At 36.4% G+C, this 18413-nt stretch overlaps 1 protein-coding gene across 1 annotated transcript in view; it reads right to left on the reverse strand.

Moving 5' to 3' along the window:
• Positions 1-2182: 2182 nt before the first annotated feature.
• The window catches only part of LOC107076196 (cytosolic phospholipase A2 gamma-like), a 40549-nt gene continuing 24318 nt past the window's right edge, over positions 2183-18413 (reverse strand). The window contains exons 9-14 of the mRNA XM_069180560.1: positions 13101-13142; positions 11975-12049; positions 6885-6998; positions 5764-5918; positions 5147-5315; positions 2183-3819 (exon numbers count right to left, since the gene is read on the reverse strand). Of these exons, the coding sequence (XP_069036661.1) occupies positions 3650-3819; positions 5147-5315; positions 5764-5918; positions 6885-6998; positions 11975-12049; positions 13101-13142 (725 nt within the window). The 3' untranslated portion in view covers positions 2183-3649. The remainder of the gene's footprint in view (positions 3820-5146; positions 5316-5763; positions 5919-6884; positions 6999-11974; positions 12050-13100; positions 13143-18413) is intronic.

Genomic DNA, 18413 nt, shown 5'->3' on the forward strand with positions numbered 1-18413 from the left:
CCCCGGGCGCAATTAAGGCCCACACTGATCCTGAGCCACAGAACTCTGGGCACAATTAAGGCCCAAACCAGTTCTGACCTTCAGAACTCCGGGCGCAATTAAGGCCCACACCAGTCCTGAATTACGTGCATTTAATGCACCACTCAGCTCCAGAACCCCGGGCGCAATTAAGGCCCACACCGATCCTGAGCCACAGAACTCCGGGCGCAATTAAGGCCCACACCAGTTCTGACCTTCAGAACTCTGGGCGCAATTAAGGCCGACACCAGTCCTGAACTACGTGCATTTAATGCACCACTTGCTCTAGAACCCCGGGCGCAATTAAGGCCCACACCGATTCTGAGCCTCAGAACTCCGGGCGCAATTAAGGCCCACACCAGTCCTGAACTTCACGGTAAGGGTCCAAAACCCGTTCAAAAACTCCACGCGCAATTAAGGCATACACCAGTTTCGAACGCCTGTACACAATACCGCGGAACCCCTGCCAGACCAAATTCTGGGCTTACAGCAAACAACCCATTACATACACCGGTGTCTTCCCCGGGCCAGAGGAATTCAGAAACTCACGTTTACTCCGTCATCTCGGGCGATTCTCGCAAGGAGCAGAGATTTCCCAATCGGTCAGAGAGAGTCGGGACTTTTTTTTTTTAAAAAGAGGAGTCCTTACCTCTTAGTAATGTGAGCGCTGACCGTCTCTCCTGCCAAAGGGAAGTTCTGCGCCTTCTGGACCATCCCCCGACTACGCCAAATTTGTTGTAACTGAAGAAATAAGGTTCTTGATCCCGAGATGAAGTAAAACAGATGAGTTTATTGCATGCAAGGAACAATAAAGTCGAAGTCTTGTTTCCCGCAAGAAACAACAAAACCGAAGTATTGTTCCCCATACTGTTACAAACTTTTGGGTTATATAGTGTTTTCTTCTCCGTTTCTGACGTCACTCGGTCTGATGGTAAAGAGGGGGGTTCATGGTATTTGGCCAGTTTACGATGTTCTGGGCAAATGGTCAGTTTAACATTACACCCAGGGGGGTTCCTAGCTTGCATCTGCAATCCTTATCAGTTAACCCCCTTTCCTGCCATAAACCCCAGCATGTGATTTAGAAGTCTAAACACCCTACAGAAAGGATTAAATTCAAACCCCCGTCTTCACATCTTTCTTCAGATGTGACACGCTCACCACGTTGTACCGCAGCATACCCCACTCGTTTTGAATGGCTCCATCTGTATAGAGCAGTCTTGCAATATATTGTGCAATTTACTGTACAGTGCATGACTGTAAGTCACAACTGGACTCTGCTTTATTTTTTATTTGCCTTTAAATAAATATATTTTAATATTTTTTCTTTATTTTTAATAATTGTGTATATAGTATTTAATACAAAAATAAAACAATCTGTTAGTGCTACTGTATAGTATGTCTAGTGCAGAAAAGTACTAATGGATGCTTTTAAGACATTGAAATTTTATTATTAAAATAAGATTAACTTCATGTTGGACACAAGGCACATGAAGAATTCATTGTGCCATCTGTTTTAAAGAGTAGTGCAGGACTGCATTAGATTATTTGAAAAAAATAAAAAGGTGAACTGTAGCAACACCCTGGGCATTCTGAGTGGCTGCAGCTGTAGCTCTTTAAAGATCTGATTCCTTTTTTATATTAATAGTTTATATTTTTTGTAACACTCAGCACTACCACTCTACATTGTTCGATCGATTGAGGATGTAATTCATAACAGTCTCAATCACATGGTCCATTACCTACTGGTCTTTATTCCCTTTTTGTCTTAACCTTAACAGAGTTCCTCCTTATATCCCCACCTGTCCCAATAGTCCATTACGTGCTCAGAGAGTGAGTGAACTGGTGGTACAGTAGATAAACCTTTCCTATGTCTAACCCTGAGTCAACAGAAAAGCACTTATCTTTATCTCTGACCCTTTTCTGTGCCATCTATCAGACTAGCTTGGTCTCACAAGGGGACTACTCTTACCTATATGGGTTGTTATTATTATAGACTAATCTTACAGCTTTTCCTGTGTTCTCTATTGATTTCTAGACGAATCCAAAGGGAATCAGCTGCAACAGACTCACCATAGAACCTTGAACTTATTTTCTTGTCTAGAGCATCGCCAAGCCCGACATGAGCATCTTACATTGACACAGACATTAAGAGATACAGTCAGCTTTGAGAGATGGCCTTTATTACATGCTCAGCAAAAGTCAAAGCTTACACATAATAAAGCTTATTAGCAAATCTGCAAAATAATATTTGAAATTCTTGCACCATGGCAATCTCTATATTTCTCCTTTTCACCAAATCTTAAACAGAAAACATTTTCTTAGGTAAATTATGTTCAAATGTGTTCCAAAACAAAGCTAGTTAAATTTTGTAATGCATATAAAAATCAATTTTCTACGTACAATACCCTTAATAAATGAAGATTGCATAACAATTAAAAATGTGAAAGAGACAGAATTGCAGAGTGCACTTACTTGTTAGCAGATGTGGAGAGTTCTTTATCTGGCAACAAATTCAAGGAAGGGTACAATTTTCTAACACTTTCTGACACTCCCTGACAGTTCACTGCCAATTTAGTATTGTACTGAATCATATGGTACATACTGTATTTTTAGTTTTCTAAAGAATAGGCAGTATTATGATATGATGTAACAATCATATTATGAAGACACAGGAATGTACAGTATTATGATCCAACAAATAAAACACTCATTTTAATTGAACACCCAGTCATTTCTGAATCTTCTTAAATTGTGGTTCTAGAAAATCTTTCTAATTCATCATATATCCCAATAAGGAGTTAAAGGAAATAGAGCCTTAGGGACATGTTTTGCTTTAAACCACTTGTCTTGAGGAATAACAGCCCGACTATCATGAAAGATGATACAACCTGTCTTATAAAAAAAAAAACAGAAAGAAGGCTGCAATGATGTTGACAGTGGGGGTATATTATACAGGAAAGTATAAAGTATTTATACACTAGTGAACAGATGACTGTGGGAGTTGTCTTTGTCCCATAAATTCCATGAACTCCATTTACAAATTCCCTCTAAAGTCTACTTTTTGTTGCTTCACTTTTTCAAAACCTTTTTATAATTCTATACTATAGATTTAGGATTCTTTAATCTTTTAAACCAGATATGATGAACAGAGAGGTGCATTGGCTAACAAAAAGCATCTTTTCAGATTAAAAAATAATCAGATTCAGAATACTGTCTGAAAATGAAAAGAAAAGACTAATTCCTAATGCAAGAAATTGTATAGCGCTAATAAAGTGATGTTATGTTTGAAAACAAAATCAACAAACTGCATCAGAGGTTTTAGATAAAATCAACACGTATCTCAAAATATATAATCAGGAGCATCAAGGGAAATATTATATCTCTCCTAATATGTTGGTCATCAGTTTATCATTAATTTCACATTCTATATAAAGGTGTATTTAATCTGTATCTGTCAATACAACTCCACAAATGCTGTTTTAAAAAATATGCAAATAAGAAGCCTAAATCATAAGCAATGAACAATCTAACTGCATCCATGTCTATAAAACTACTGATTTAACAAAAAAACCCTCAGATTAAAAATGTTCTCTAAAATGCCAACTCTTTCATTGTGTAGGTTTTATTGGTTTCACTTCTTTCTTTCTGCACCCACAGCCTTCTTTATCTCAGTGATAATCTTATCTTTGTTGAGTCTGACATTCTTCTTAGCTAAATTCAGAAGATCATCAAGCTCGTTTTCATTGTATGACAGGTTGACTGTACTGTAGATGTTCTTCATTTGAACAATTTTTTCCTTGCCTGAAAGAAGACAAAATTATGATGGAATAATCATTCTTGTCTTGACAATTTAAAGTGCTTTAAATATGTCCAACCAAAAGCAAAACACATTAGAAACATCAAAATAAGATTAAACAGTACAAGTTGTTAAAAGAATTAGAAAATTAGTATAAAAAGGTATGTTTAAAGACCAGATGTAAAAGTTTCGATTGATCTGTAACCTCATATAAAGGCTGGGATCATTTTGTAGTCTCGGAGGGACAAAACACTAAGCATAATCTCTCAGGATAGGACCTCATTTTGAAATAGAGACCAGAGTCCAAAGACAAGTAACAGTAAACCCATGTAGTCAGGAGCCAAAGAAAGAGCTAAAAGGTGAGCAGCAGTATTTTCAATTTTATTATAAAATCCACACAAATCTATTGTGAGGAAGCTAAAGCAGGAGAGATATGCTTCTGCATTTTAATAACAGATAATTTGTTTAGGTGGGTAGCTGCGTCAGCATGCATAGGCTACAAAGGAACAAGTAATTGGTTTATTCCATGCTGAATAAAAGAAGAAAGTAAACACAATGTTTCGGCCATGGAACCTTCTTCAGATGTCACCCACACCTGAAGAAGGCTCCACGGCCGAAACGTTGTGTTTTCTTTCTTCTTTTTTACAGCATGGAATAAACCTATTACTTGATCATTTGTTTAGTCATACTAGCAGCTTTGTATTACAATAATCAAAAAGACAAATTCAGGCACTGGCATCTCTGACTCAAACTGGAACAAAAACATGTTATAGAATAATGTTACAGAGTTATAAATATAAGATAATAACTTCACATCATTATGATCACAATAAATACATTGTCTTTTCAAGAAAAAATCTGTTTAAGCTTTTGCTTGCCTGTGTCTGAATCAAAGATAGTCTCATCACAAATAGACTGTGTTGCTTTACATGCTGGTGTTTCCACAAATTATTTTAACAAGCTATACTGGATACCTTCAGAAGCCAATTCTTATACAGGTTAACTGACACTTCTGAATTACCCCTGAATACAATGCGTGTCTGCCCAGCATTGGACTAGCATTTTCAAAGGTATAGTCACACCTTATGTCCTGTGCCTGAAAGGTTAGGCTCCAGCTCATTTTAAGCCACGATGGGTAAAGTTATTAAAAATTGATGGTTGGATAGATAATTTTTTCCTATGATCACATTACTTCTGTTGGTCTCTTTGCACTGGATTACATAATTACCTATTAGATGGTTCTACTGACAACTGATGTACAGAATATCCAGGTGTCTGAGGTGAAAACCTGATGACAAGGTAAGTGGTTTGATTAGGGTCTGATTCACTTACTTTCACAGGAGTCCTTGTTGAACAGAGGGAAGTGCATGACTGTGGGGGTTTTATCAGCACTGTAAACGTAGCAGCTTAAGGGACACTCCTTCTCCTCCTTAGTCACTGGTGGAATGGGTGGGAAGGGAATGTTGTTCTTCTCACAGTATTTAGCTGCCTTAGTGACAGTCTGGGATGGGAGTAGAGAGAGGAGTGCAGCAGAGAGGTTTGCGAAGGGGATGGGGGTATGTCAAGAGTTAAGGAAAGAGAAGAGAGGAAAAGGCACAGAGAGAAGATAAACAGCTCTATCCAGCTAGGATAGCAAAAGATCTGTACTGTTTTAGTTTAGTAATGATTTCATCAAGGTATGCTCAGTCACACTGTATTAGGCCATAATTTCTCTTGCACTTCTGAACATGAAAAAAAATAAAACCATTTAAGAAATACACAACTGCACAACACTGAAAGAGGTGAGAAGTGGTTGGTAACTTTTAATATATTGTGTTGCATACTGTATAAGTTTATCTCATTCTTGGCTAAGGGGGATGATTTGATGCAAAGCATGTAAGCCTATATACTGTATAAGACTTCACTATACTGAACTGCTAAATATTGTGATTTCCAATACAGCGTCTTACCAAAAATGGGTCTTCATCAGAAAAATCAAATGACAGAATGAGCTTAACTCTCCTGTCATTCCTCAAAACCAATGGGTAGCCACAATCATTGGCAATACCAGCATCTTCCAAGTAGATCTTCTCATTATTGACCAGATATTTAGGGAGAGTTTTTGCTGGACAGGAAATAAAAGGCAAAAATATTTGATACCATTGCTTTGGTACTTGTGTTCATAATAATCATGTAATTTATAACAGTTGTATTTTATCTTTTCTTAAGAAACAATATCATTTTCATGTTTTCTATTACACTGCTTATACAATGTTGTTTCAGAATGATTCACATCAGTATAAAAAAATTATAAGCATGTCTTTTTGATCTCCACAGTTAACTGAACACTGTTGTACTATAACTATAACTATAAGAACATCAGAAAAGCCAATGTTGAGAACTGGTCGGCACATGCTGCTTTATTAACACATTATAGCCAGCAGCCATATCACCCTGCAACTCACAACTGGCAACCCACTGAAGCTAAGCAGGTGTGAGCCTGGTCAGTACCTGGATGGGAGACCTCCTGGGAAAAACTAAGGTTGCTGCTGGAAGAGGTGTTAGTGGGGCCAGCAGGGGGCGCTCACCCTGTGGTCCATGTGGGTCCTAATGCCCCAGTATAGTGACGGGGACACTATACTGTAAACAGGCGCCGTCCTTCGGATGAGACGTAAAACCGAGGTCCTGACTCTCTGTGGTCATTAAAAATCCCAGGGCTTTCTAATGTGTTTTTTACTCTCGAAAAGAGTAGGGGTGTAACCCCGGTGTCCTGGCCAAATTTCCAATTGGCCCTTACTAATCATGGCCTCCTAATAATCCCCTTCTATGAATTGGCTACATTACTCTGCTCTCCTTCCCACTGATAGCTGATGTGTGGTGAGCGTTCTGGCGCACTATGGCTGCTGTCGCATCATCCAGGTGGATGCTGCACATTGGTGGTGGTGGAGGGGAGACCCCATTACCTGTAAAGCGCTTTGAGTGGAGTGTCCAGAAAAGTGCTATATAAGTGTAAGCAATTATTATTATTATTATACTATATTTCTATATTTGATCACCATTTCATGTATTTCACTGCTGTTCATATTCTAACCTGTGTCAGGGTATTTATACAGGAAGTTGTACTTGGTTCCCCATGTCCAGCTTAAAATGAGAGCGAAGATTTTCTTTAAAAAATCAGGTGTTAGGTCCATTTTTTCAAGTAAACCTGAAGGGATAGAAAGAAACAAGCATAGAAAAGAATTTATATTGCCAAAAAAGTTCAAACTATTCCTATCCAATGTGCATGTTTGTTGCATTAAACCAAAAACCAACAAGGAGTTTAAATAACAGATTTGTGCTGTCCTGAGAAATTTCCCATGAAATTAAGCACTTACCCTTACTTGACCTTTTTACCTGACTACTTAAAGTAATTGAACAAGCCTGAGATGGTCTCTACATACTTGACTGTAGAAAGTTTAATCTCTGATTTGTGGGCCATATAGTACCACTCAGTTTTACTAGTACAAGTCTACATAAGTACAGCATTAGAACCTGGTTTTAACCTGTACACGTGATTTAATCCTTAAGGAAATACAATAAGTTGAATTCAATGATAAAAGCTTGGTTCCCAGCTTTTCACATTGACATCAGTACTGTGAATATGAACATCCTTTGATTAAAGATGCTGATAAGTAAGATTTGTTATTGCAGTATTTCAAACTGTATACATTTATTGAATTCTTTTTATGAAACACAGTATTCTTAATGTGATTTGTAGAAAGTATCTTATAGAACATAATTGCCATATATAAAAGGGTGGCAATGGTGGTTAACATTGCTACCTCTCAGTGCCGGGGCCCTGAGTTCAATCCTGGACTTGGGGTGCTCTCTGCATGGAGCTTGCATGCTCTCCCTGTGCTTGTGAGGGTTTCTGCCAGGTGTTCAAGTTTCCACCCAAAGTCCAAAGACATACTGTAGTGGTAAGCCATCTGGCTTCTGCGAAAAACCGGTGCTTATGTGAGTATGTTTTTCCTGCAATGCAATATACCTTTCCAGGGTATATGCTGACTTGAGCCTGTTGCTTGCCAGGATAGGTTCTGGCTTCTCTGATACCTTGTATTGGATTAAGAGGTTTAAAATTCCTACAATTGCTAAACATAATTGCTACAATGTTGGTTTAATTGCTGCTTAGTTTCATTGCATGCCATGTGTTTCTGTTCTCAGGGAAAAATAATTCCAGGATGACTTACCAAAATTCCATAATTTCTAAATGAAACTGAAATACTGAAATCTGAGAGTGACAAAGAGGAGATAAATGATCATGACTTGGAGAGTCAAGTTAAAAAAAAGAAAACATTACTTACAGACTTCACTGGGACTGGTTCATACTGTAATGCTGTTGGATTTATATACTGTATACAGTATTTACCTGTTTTGCTTCACATAAATGTTTGACAGTGTACATAATAGCCAAGAGAAAAAAATCTGTAAATAACTATTGTTTTCTTTTCTGTATGAGTTTTTAAAATTTTATTATCCATATTATTTTGTAATATTAGTACCTAGAAATCCCATTTTCATTTTACTGAATTAAAATTGATATATACGCATTATGAAAGTGAACATTTAAAATCCAAACTTGAATGCTCACACTGAGAACTTTCATGGGTGAAATGTCAAATGTCAGCAAAAACTGCAAAGAAAAATAAAAAAATAATTTATAGTAAAGCCATCATAATAATTTGCTTTACAAATACAAATTATTTCAGGCACACAGTATTATTTTGGCAAGTTATACATTTAGATTAATGGCCTCTATGGTATGGTATGGTGTATGGTGCAATAGTAGTGGACAAAAAATAACACCACAGCATTTCATCAATCCGATCATGTATTCTTTTCCAATCATATAAAATAAGTCTTGAGAATCTCACCATGCCTTTAACATGCTCATAAACAATATTAATTTAGGAACATAAACATATTATGTAAACTGTATATGGCTGGTATTAGTAGTTTAAAGAAAAAATACACACCAGTTTTCCACTTTTTTTCTAAACATTTGAAGCATCAAAATCTTACATGTGTTTATTTGGAAAACGTTTTTACGTGCTCTTTCTGACTGTATTTAGTTTATATAGTTTGTAAAAAGTTGTTTTAACCTTTTCTCCGAATACACTCGTTATAGCAGTAAACAAAAGCATACTTTTCAAATTTGATTAACAGGGAATATAATATGGAATCGCGAATCTAAAGAAATTAATAATGATGTAATTATATTCATGTGCTACTAAAGAAAGTAGTACACCTTCTTTGGATATATTCGGCTTCAAAGAAACAAATAAACGTTTCTTTGAAAAACTAAAATAGCAAATATTATGGACACTATATTGACATTTTTGATATTACTAAATATGACAACACGTTTGAAGCTAAGTCATTTATTGATAACAACAAATAATTTCAAACTGCTACTACTGTTGTTATTACTGATAATAAATATTATCAACACTATATTGAATTTGTTGGTATTTCTAAATATCACAAAACATTCAAAGTTAAGTGAGTTAAGTGATTACCATTTTCCATGAATACTTGTGCTCATTATCGCAGTAAACAAAAGCATATTTTTAGAATTTGATTAATAGGGAATATAATATGGAAACACATATCTAAAGAAATTAATAACGATTTTAATTTAAGGATCTAAATATATGTATTTACATAGCTGTAGTACTACTGAATTCCACTTACTTTGTAAACATGTTTTATTTTAATTTGGCTCATTCATGCATGATGAATTGTGAGAGAGTGATAGATGGAGACAAGATGTAGGTTTCTTGTCAAAACAACATTCCCCAGAATGCAGTGGGAAATTGGCGTTTTACTCCTGATGGTAACTCCAACAAATTGTCACATTTCACATCCTTGTGAAACAATCAGGACGTTGTCATCCAACCTATGGTTTGATGGTTTTTTTTTTATTTTGAAACCATGATCTTGATATGCAGGTGTGAAGTAGAGTTAACAGCTTCAGATTTAAAAGGTTATTAATAATATCTTCAGTGTCGCATTAACATTGGAATGTTCTTCCAAGTGAAAAAATAGGCAATAAACAATATGGCTGCTCTATATATTTTCAGTTTACAGACCGTCCACAGACGTTTACAGACTGTTTACAGACCGGTAATTTATTATGAATAATATCTTCTATATCGCATTAAAATTGGAAAGCATTTTACTGATGTAAATCCACCTATTTTCCAACCACTTTATCCAGTACAGGTAACAGTTTCACCCCTCCCCCCTGTCTGTCTGACCTCTTTTTAACCATTCTCTGCCTGAATCGCAGTGCGTGAGAAAAAGTGAATCTTTTTTTGGGCTCAAATCTTGCTTAACTAAAAATTAGACACAAGAATAGTATTATTGGACAATGTTGTGAGGCTCTGGTGGAATTTTTCTGTAAACTGAAACTTTTTTATTTTCTTTAAAATTAACTATTTACTTATTTCTTTTCATTTATTGCTTTTAATTTGTGAAGCAGAGTATTAAGATATTAATTGCTACTTCAATGTGCAAAGGTCTCAATATTTTTGCAAGGCAAATAGCTAAGAGTTTATCATACTTAGACATTTCCATCACATTCTCAAGCTCCTCATAAACAACACAATCCAAAAAAATCCTACTGACTCTCATTCTAATCTTCAATACAGCACCTCAAATCCAATGGTCTGCAGAAACAACCTATTTATTTAATCCACAGTGAAATCTGACTCTCTCAGAATTTTTAAGAAGTACCTTCACATCCAATAAATAATGATGTTCATCTGCAATTAAAAGTTTATCTCATTACATTGTAGTGGCAATGCTTGTTAATAAGACAGAATTAAGCGTTGCTGTGCTTTCCCAAATGAGCCCCATCTCTCTCTTCATCTCTGTGGTGCAGCCACAGAGAAGCTATTCATGCAGGCCGATTTAAGGTGTTTTCTTTTGATAAGGAACAACTCCCAAATGGGGATGCACTTAGCTAATGATCAATGGTCATCCCTGGTGCCTATCTGTCTAGGGAGTTCCAGAGGAAATCTGGACTGCATTCCTAAGTGTCAGGAGTAAGTAACTCATCTCTCACCTTGGTCAACCAATCAGGGACTGGCAGGGCGTGGTAACACCACGTGGGTCTACAATGCCCGCCAAACTCTCAACCAATCATCACACATCTGTGTCTTGGTCAAAAAGGTAGCACAAGCTCAGGTCGGGGCTCTCCTTGGCCATTTTCGCGCACCCTTAGAGACAATCACGTGACAACCGGTGTTGTCTGCACTGGGACTTGGACTTTGTTCTAAGCGTGAGGCCGAGGATCCCAGACATACTCAGAATTTTGCAACGACCAACGTGAATGCTCCGCTTGATCAACAGCAGCCTAAAGTTGGACCCTCATCGACAACCTGAATAGCTTATTCAGAAGCAGCACTGGACCGGGAACGAACCAGTTTTCTTCCCGTGCAATAGAATGACCTGCGAGGACCCGCGGTCACACTTTGTGCATTTAGACTTTCTACCAGTCAGCCAGACTACTAGTAGACCCCTGGGTGCAACGACTGCACTGCGCGCCGCAGTTAGATTCCTCCGTCCGTCCTACTCTGAGCTGCACCTCGACTGGTTGGCCGGTAGCCAGAGGACGCCGAGACGATGCCTATTGGATGACTGCTGGGACAGAGTTTGCAACAGAGCCTGTCAGCTAGTTTTGGTGTTCGTGCCAGGAAATCCAAATCCATACACAGTGGATAAGTAAACCCCATGTTCTATGTTGCGTCTTGAGAATTTAATTGTTATCAATTTAATCAATCAAATTTAATTGAATCAAAGTTGTTATCAATTTAATTCATGAGTAATGTATTTACTTCCGAGTCTAGTGTAACAGTGGGTAATGACACTGATTAGATATGGTATAGCCGAACGATATATTGAAATATATTCTCTGTTGTATATCTCTTTGTGTTTGCCTCTCTTCGGGATTATATACCTTGTATTTTGATAACCCTCACAGTAAGGTCTGCTGCCTGTATTCAGGCAGACTGGTATATGTTTTGTGCACAATTTATTTTTAATGAATGTATCTTGTGTTAATTTAGGTGAGCATGACCTTTTAGTTTGGCTGTAATTCTTCAAATTGTTCTATACTTCCCAGGTTCAAAAACTCACCATGAATGGCCTTCATATCTTTCTTTTGTTTAGTCTCTTCGGTATTCCCTTTTAATAAATGATTGCAAATCCATTCTGCAACATAAAAATCAGACAAATGCTTAAACAGTTTAAGGTTTTCTAAGTACGGTACATAACAGTACATTTTAATAGTTCAGGTGGATAGCTGCGTCAGCATGCGTAGGCTGCAAAGGAACAAGTAATAGGTTGATTCCATGCTGAAAAAAAGAAGAAAGAGAACACAGAAAGAAGAAAGAGAACACAACGTTTCGGCCATGGAGCCTTCTTCAGGTGTCACCTGAAGAAGGCTCTACAAACAAAACGTTGTGTTCTCTTTCTTCTTTTTTTCAGCATGGAATAAACATATTACTTGTTCCAGTACATTTTAATTGTGTGTTGGTTATACAATCTATATTTATATACTATATATAAGGCTTATTTGCAATGTAATGGAAAATAAAAAACTTGTAATTTTTAATTTAGTTTGTAAAGCAAGGTGATGTTTTGGTTAAGTGGTGGAGTTCTCACCTGCTATGCCTCTGACCTGGGTTCAGTTCCCAGCCGCTTGCCCTTTCTCTATCTCTCTCTCTCTCTTACCTACTGTCTGGCTCACTCACTGCCTCTGTCTTAAAATACTTTTAATTAAGCATAGTTAAAGTCATTGTCCAACTGCTCCTGTTTTCTATGCTTATTTGCTTTTAATACAAAGTTTTTAAAACCAATATATAATATAGTTAAGACAAAATCTAAAATAAAATTATCTCATTATACATTAATAATAAATAATACATTACTACTTATTCACAATTACATTGCATTAAATAGAAAAATTATGTTACGAATTAGTATTATTGTACAGTTTGAATAGCTCAGGAAAGCACTAATGGGTTAATACACATTTGATTTTTATTATTAAAATACGATGAACTGTGAAGAACACAGCAGACCCACAATATATTAAGGATTCTACAGAGTGCTGCAGTCCTATATTAGATTATTTGGAAAACTAAAAAGCTGTTGCACTGTACTTTTGTCATACCTTGCACATTCTGAATGGGTGCATCTGTAGATGCAGATTGGGAGAGCATACAGCACATTCATTACTTACAAGATATTAAAATTATACCTATATCGTACTGGAAGTCAGCGAAGCAACTGCCACACAGTCCTGAGGAAATAGTAAAAAACAGAGAAAGAGCAATGAAAATGGTTTGAGGCCACTTAATCACAGCATGGAAACAATCAGACTATTTAATTCACTTCCCGTGTGTAATAGATCACTTCCTGTAGCGGAGCTGGAAAATCTGCACATATACAGATGCAGCCATTCAAAGTGAGCGGTACAGACACGTACCGCAGGTAAGATGACACGCGGTGCGTGATTGGTTGACCGACAGGGGCACTCCTGGTCCGTTGGTCTGTCGTAGAAAGACTTACTGTAAACGTCTTTACTGTGCCCGTTGTAGATATTGAATTTTACCACTGAAGGGAAATCTTAGTAGCTGAGCATAAAAAGAATAGGAGCATACTGTAACGCGTGTGAAGGCCATAAACAATATTCATTTTGGAACGTAAACATACAGTATATAGCTGGTCTTGGTACTTTAAAGAAAAAAATACACACCAGTATTCCATTTCTCCCTAAACATTGTAAGCTTCGAAGTCTTTAACTAACGTGATACCGGAGTCAACAAGCATACTTTTAGAATTTGATTAAAAGGGAATATAATATGGAATCACGTATCTCAAGAATTTAATAACGGTATGATTATATCCGTGTACTGCGGCAGAGCTATGTAGGGCTGTTTCGCCTGCCTGATCATGCGAGCTGTCTTGTGGCCTACTGGTCTAGGTGCGTGACTACCAACTGGCAGGTTGTGTGTTCGAATCCAGCTGGTTCTGGAATTTGCATTTTTATTTATTTATTTTTTAATCGCGTAACATAAACATATTACCGTATGCAAACTGTACTGTATACAGTATGTATATGTATATTTAATGTCTTAACTGTGCCCGTTTAATTGAATTAAAAAAAAAATATTTAACATGAACATTAAGCTGTTTACATCTTCCGCCTGAGAACAGTCACCCGTTGCTACCCACCGCAGAATGGTCATTGGCTGACACTATCTGACACCCCTCTGATTGGAGAAAAAAGACGTGCTGGTGTGCTATACCAGGAAGAGGATTTCTTTCTATTCAAAACGTGTATTTTAAAAGTTTAAGAAGTAAAAACCTTACAGCGTACACAGATTTCTAAACTGATCAGGATCGTTATCTTTGTCTTATGCATAATAATGTTCACCGCTCTGTCCAGCAAATTAATAATAAACTTTATTTTATATAGGTTTTTAAACGAATAGATAATTAGATTGCTCATAAACCTAATCACTTGCTTTTTCTTTTTATTTAGGCTCAGATTTCAACTATAGATCGTATTATTAATAACCATAATAACAACCAACCAACAAAAACAACCATATAAACATAATACCAACCAAAAACATAGATAACAACCACAATACAAAATCAAATAATCAAACCATTTTACACTCGCAAAGTCCTCCAATTATCATAATCCCGCCCCTTATGCAAAACCAAACCTTCCTCCCATCCCAGTTTATCCTGTTTATCATAAACAAAATCCACCTCAATTTTCAACATAAAGCATTACACAAAATCAAAACCTCAACACTCCATACTCAACAATGATAATTCACAAACAGCCAGAACATGTAACTACACATTCCCAAACAGACCTCATTTCCATAGCCCCGCCCCTTATGCAAAACCAACATCCCTCCCCTGTTCTCTCTCTCCCCTTGTAATTGTTTTTATTTTCAAATAAATTTTAGCAGTCATGTATTTTAAAAATCTTAAGATTTTTCTATTTATGTCTTTATTTAGTGGTTTCATTAGTGACAAAGGCTAAACTTTCTTGGAAAAATGTCTTTTATGTAAACCATGTTTGCTATTAATTCATTCAGGGCTAAAATATGTTCATTGTCTTCTAATGAAAGAAGGGTTCCTTTCGCCGTAGTCGGGAGCCTAGCCTTTAACTAATAAGTACTGTATTTACTGGGTTTTTGAGGGGGGGGGGGTGTCTTTCGCTGGAAATCTCGCCTCCTACTTTGAAAATACCCGTGAAACCGGTTCAATTCGTCACAGCCAGCACTCCTGCAGAGAGTTGGGTTGTACAGTACTTGCAGTGTATACAGTACACGCGTTATGCTCTTCGTTAATGTCTGTGAAGTTTTATTTAATCTCTGAGCCATACTGATTCTTCTGGAAGCCAGTTTCCGCCAGGGAGTAAAAAAAAAACACACTATGGTATTCTCTCCAATGCAGTGCAGTTAAAAACATACCTCTGATGCTGCTCCTAAATGAATATCGTTTATGACCATCAGAAGCTTTATGCTCCTTTTCTTTTTTCCAGTGGATTGAACAGGGAGAGGCATTTCATGATGTACTTTTCACTGATGAAACAACAGTGGCTCTGGAACAGTTTTCAACCAAGTCGTTTTATAAAAAGGGGAGATATGTACACGTTACTGAAGCTAAAAGTTTAGCCTTTGTCACTAATGTAAACACTAAATAAAGACATATAGAAATCCCTACGTTACAGACTGTATATGGCTGGTATTGGTAGTTTAAAGAAAAAATACACACCAGTATTCCACTTTCTCCCTAAACATTTTTAGGATCAGAGTCTTATATGTGGTTATTTCGAAATGTTACTGTTTACCGTTACTGACCATATTAAGTTTAAGTGCCTGTGGGCACTTTTCCTGTCCGTGGGGGGTGGACCGTCTTTCATTAGAAGGTTAGTCTGTTCTACTCTGAGAATGTAGAGGCGGTGGGAAGTGCCCGCGGTCATTTAATTAGTATTAAAATCTTAGTTATCTTTCTAGTTCACAGGTTTGCATGCATAATTTAATTTTGAAAGCCACTGAGACATCAGGTACTACTGTTGAATTTATGAAAAAAACAAAACAAAAAACATACTAACAACTGTGCCATCCTACTCCTTAGTTAATACATTTTATTATTCATAAACAGTTAACATTGTTAGCAAAATATTTTGAATTATATTTAACCCTATTTTTTCTTTAGTTTTGTATTTAACTTATTATATGATAGTCAGACTTAATGTATATTAATGTATATTTGAACAATGAAAATATATTTTTACAAGATTTTACATTAAGCACTTAAAATTAATATGGTTAATAATAGTAAACTGTAACATGCTGTAACAAGATCGGTTAAACTGCGGAGAAAATGCTTTCAGAGAAAATGTTTCAACCAAACCTGTTCCCACACACCCCGCCCCCACTACCATTAGAATATACACAAACATTTTAGCGTTTCATTCTGAGCAGAAGACCCTCACACCTGAAGAGTGCTGGCTGTGACGAATTAAACCGGTTTTACGGGTTTCAATCACAGATTGGGACTCAGTAAAGTAACACACAGCGCCACTGGATTTGATAATACTGTACCTAACCAAAATCCGCAATATGGAAACAGAACCTGTGTAATTGTTGATAGATGATGTACTCGTAACATTTTTTCAAGACGAACTACAACATTTAAAAAATGACTTGTATGTACTTGATATCTCTAATCAATCCACGGGTTCCAGCACAAAACGAAACTAAAACGCATACCATTTAGCGCTTCTTATTAGTTGCTCAAAAGTAATTTGACCGTATGAAATGCATAATATAAACCTAGAAACATATACGTGAGCAGTACTTAAGCACTGTAGTATCGGTGTTAAGACATACCTCTCAAATACTGTAAATCAAGTTAAAAATATCTCAAGACCGATTCTGGTCGTAATGAAACCATGTTTCGTGTATGTTTTCTTTTTCATCTTGAAATAACTAATTTCCAAATACCTTTTTCACTGTTAACATCTTGTAGCAACTTTGCGACAAAATATACACTCTGACAGTCATCCTGCTACCAACATTAAATAAAACAAATCTTAAGATTTCTATATTTATGTCTTTATTTAGTGGTTTCATTCGAAGCTTACAATGTTTAGGGAGAAATGGAATACTGGTGTGTATTTTTTTCTTTAAAGTACCGAGACCAGCCATATACTGTATGTTTATGTTAAGATTTCCCTTCAGTGGTAAAATTAGATATGAATATTCAATACTTAAACGGGCACAGTTAAGACATTAAATATACATATACATATTGTATACAGTACAGTTTGCATACGTTAATATGTTTATGTTACGCGATTAAAAAATAAATAAATAAAACTGGAAGGTCCAGCACCACCATTATGTTTATATGGTTGTTTTTGTTGGTTGGTTGTTATTATGGTTATGAATAATACGATCTATAGTTGAAATCTGAGCCTAAATAAAAAGAAAAAGCAAGTGATTAGGTTTATGAGCAATCTAATTACTTATTCGTTTAAAACGCTATATAAAATAAAGTTTATTATTAATTTTCTGGACAGAGCGGTGAACATTATTATGCATAAGACAAAGATAACGATCCTGATCAGTTTAGAAATCTGTGTACGCTGTAAGGTTTTTACTTCTTAAACTTTTAAAATACACGTTTTGAATAGAAAGAAATCCTCTTCCTGGTATAGCACACCAGCATGTCTTTTTTCTCCAATCAGAGGGGTGTCAGATAGTGTCAGCCAATCACCATTCTGCGTTGGGTAGCAACGGGTGACTGTTCTCAGGCGGAAGATGTAAACAGCTTAATGTTCATGTTAAATATTTTTTTTTTTAATTCAATTAAACGGGCACAGTTAAGACATTAAATATACATATACATACTGTATACAGTACAGTTTGCATACGGTAATATGTTTATGTTACGCAATTAAAAAATAAATAAATAAAAATGAGAAGTCCAGCAACAGCTGGATTCGAACACACAACCTGCCAGTTGGTAGTCACGCACCTAGACCAGTAGGCTACAAGACAGCTCGCATGATCAGGTAGGCGAAACAGCCCTACATAGCTCTGCCGCAGTACACGGATATAATCATAACGTTATTAAATTCTTGAGATACACGATTCCATATTATATTCCCTTTTAATCAAATTCTAAAAGTATGCTTGTTGACGTATCCGGTATCACGTTAATTAAAGACTTCGAAGCTTACAATGTTTAGGGAGAAATGGAATACCGGTGTGTATTTTTCCTTGTGATATTTTAAGCTCTAGTTGAATGATAGGTGTCGCATTTTAAATCATTCTCGTAGCTAGAAATTATGAAACGCCCTATTAAAAGCAAGGAAGTTTTTATGCCCCGTTGAAGTAAAACAAAATGCCTGACAAAGTATGGCTTGGACAGATTCCAAGTGCTTGTACAAATGTGCTAAAGAAATTATACTTTGAGTATACAGCTTGTCCAAAGTCATCCATTATTAATACTATTAGTAATATCTTCAGTAAAG

Source organism: Lepisosteus oculatus, chromosome 18 (assembly GCF_040954835.1).
Source record: "Lepisosteus oculatus isolate fLepOcu1 chromosome 18, fLepOcu1.hap2, whole genome shotgun sequence".
In the NCBI taxonomy this organism is placed as follows: Eukaryota; Metazoa; Chordata; class Actinopteri; order Semionotiformes; family Lepisosteidae; genus Lepisosteus; species Lepisosteus oculatus.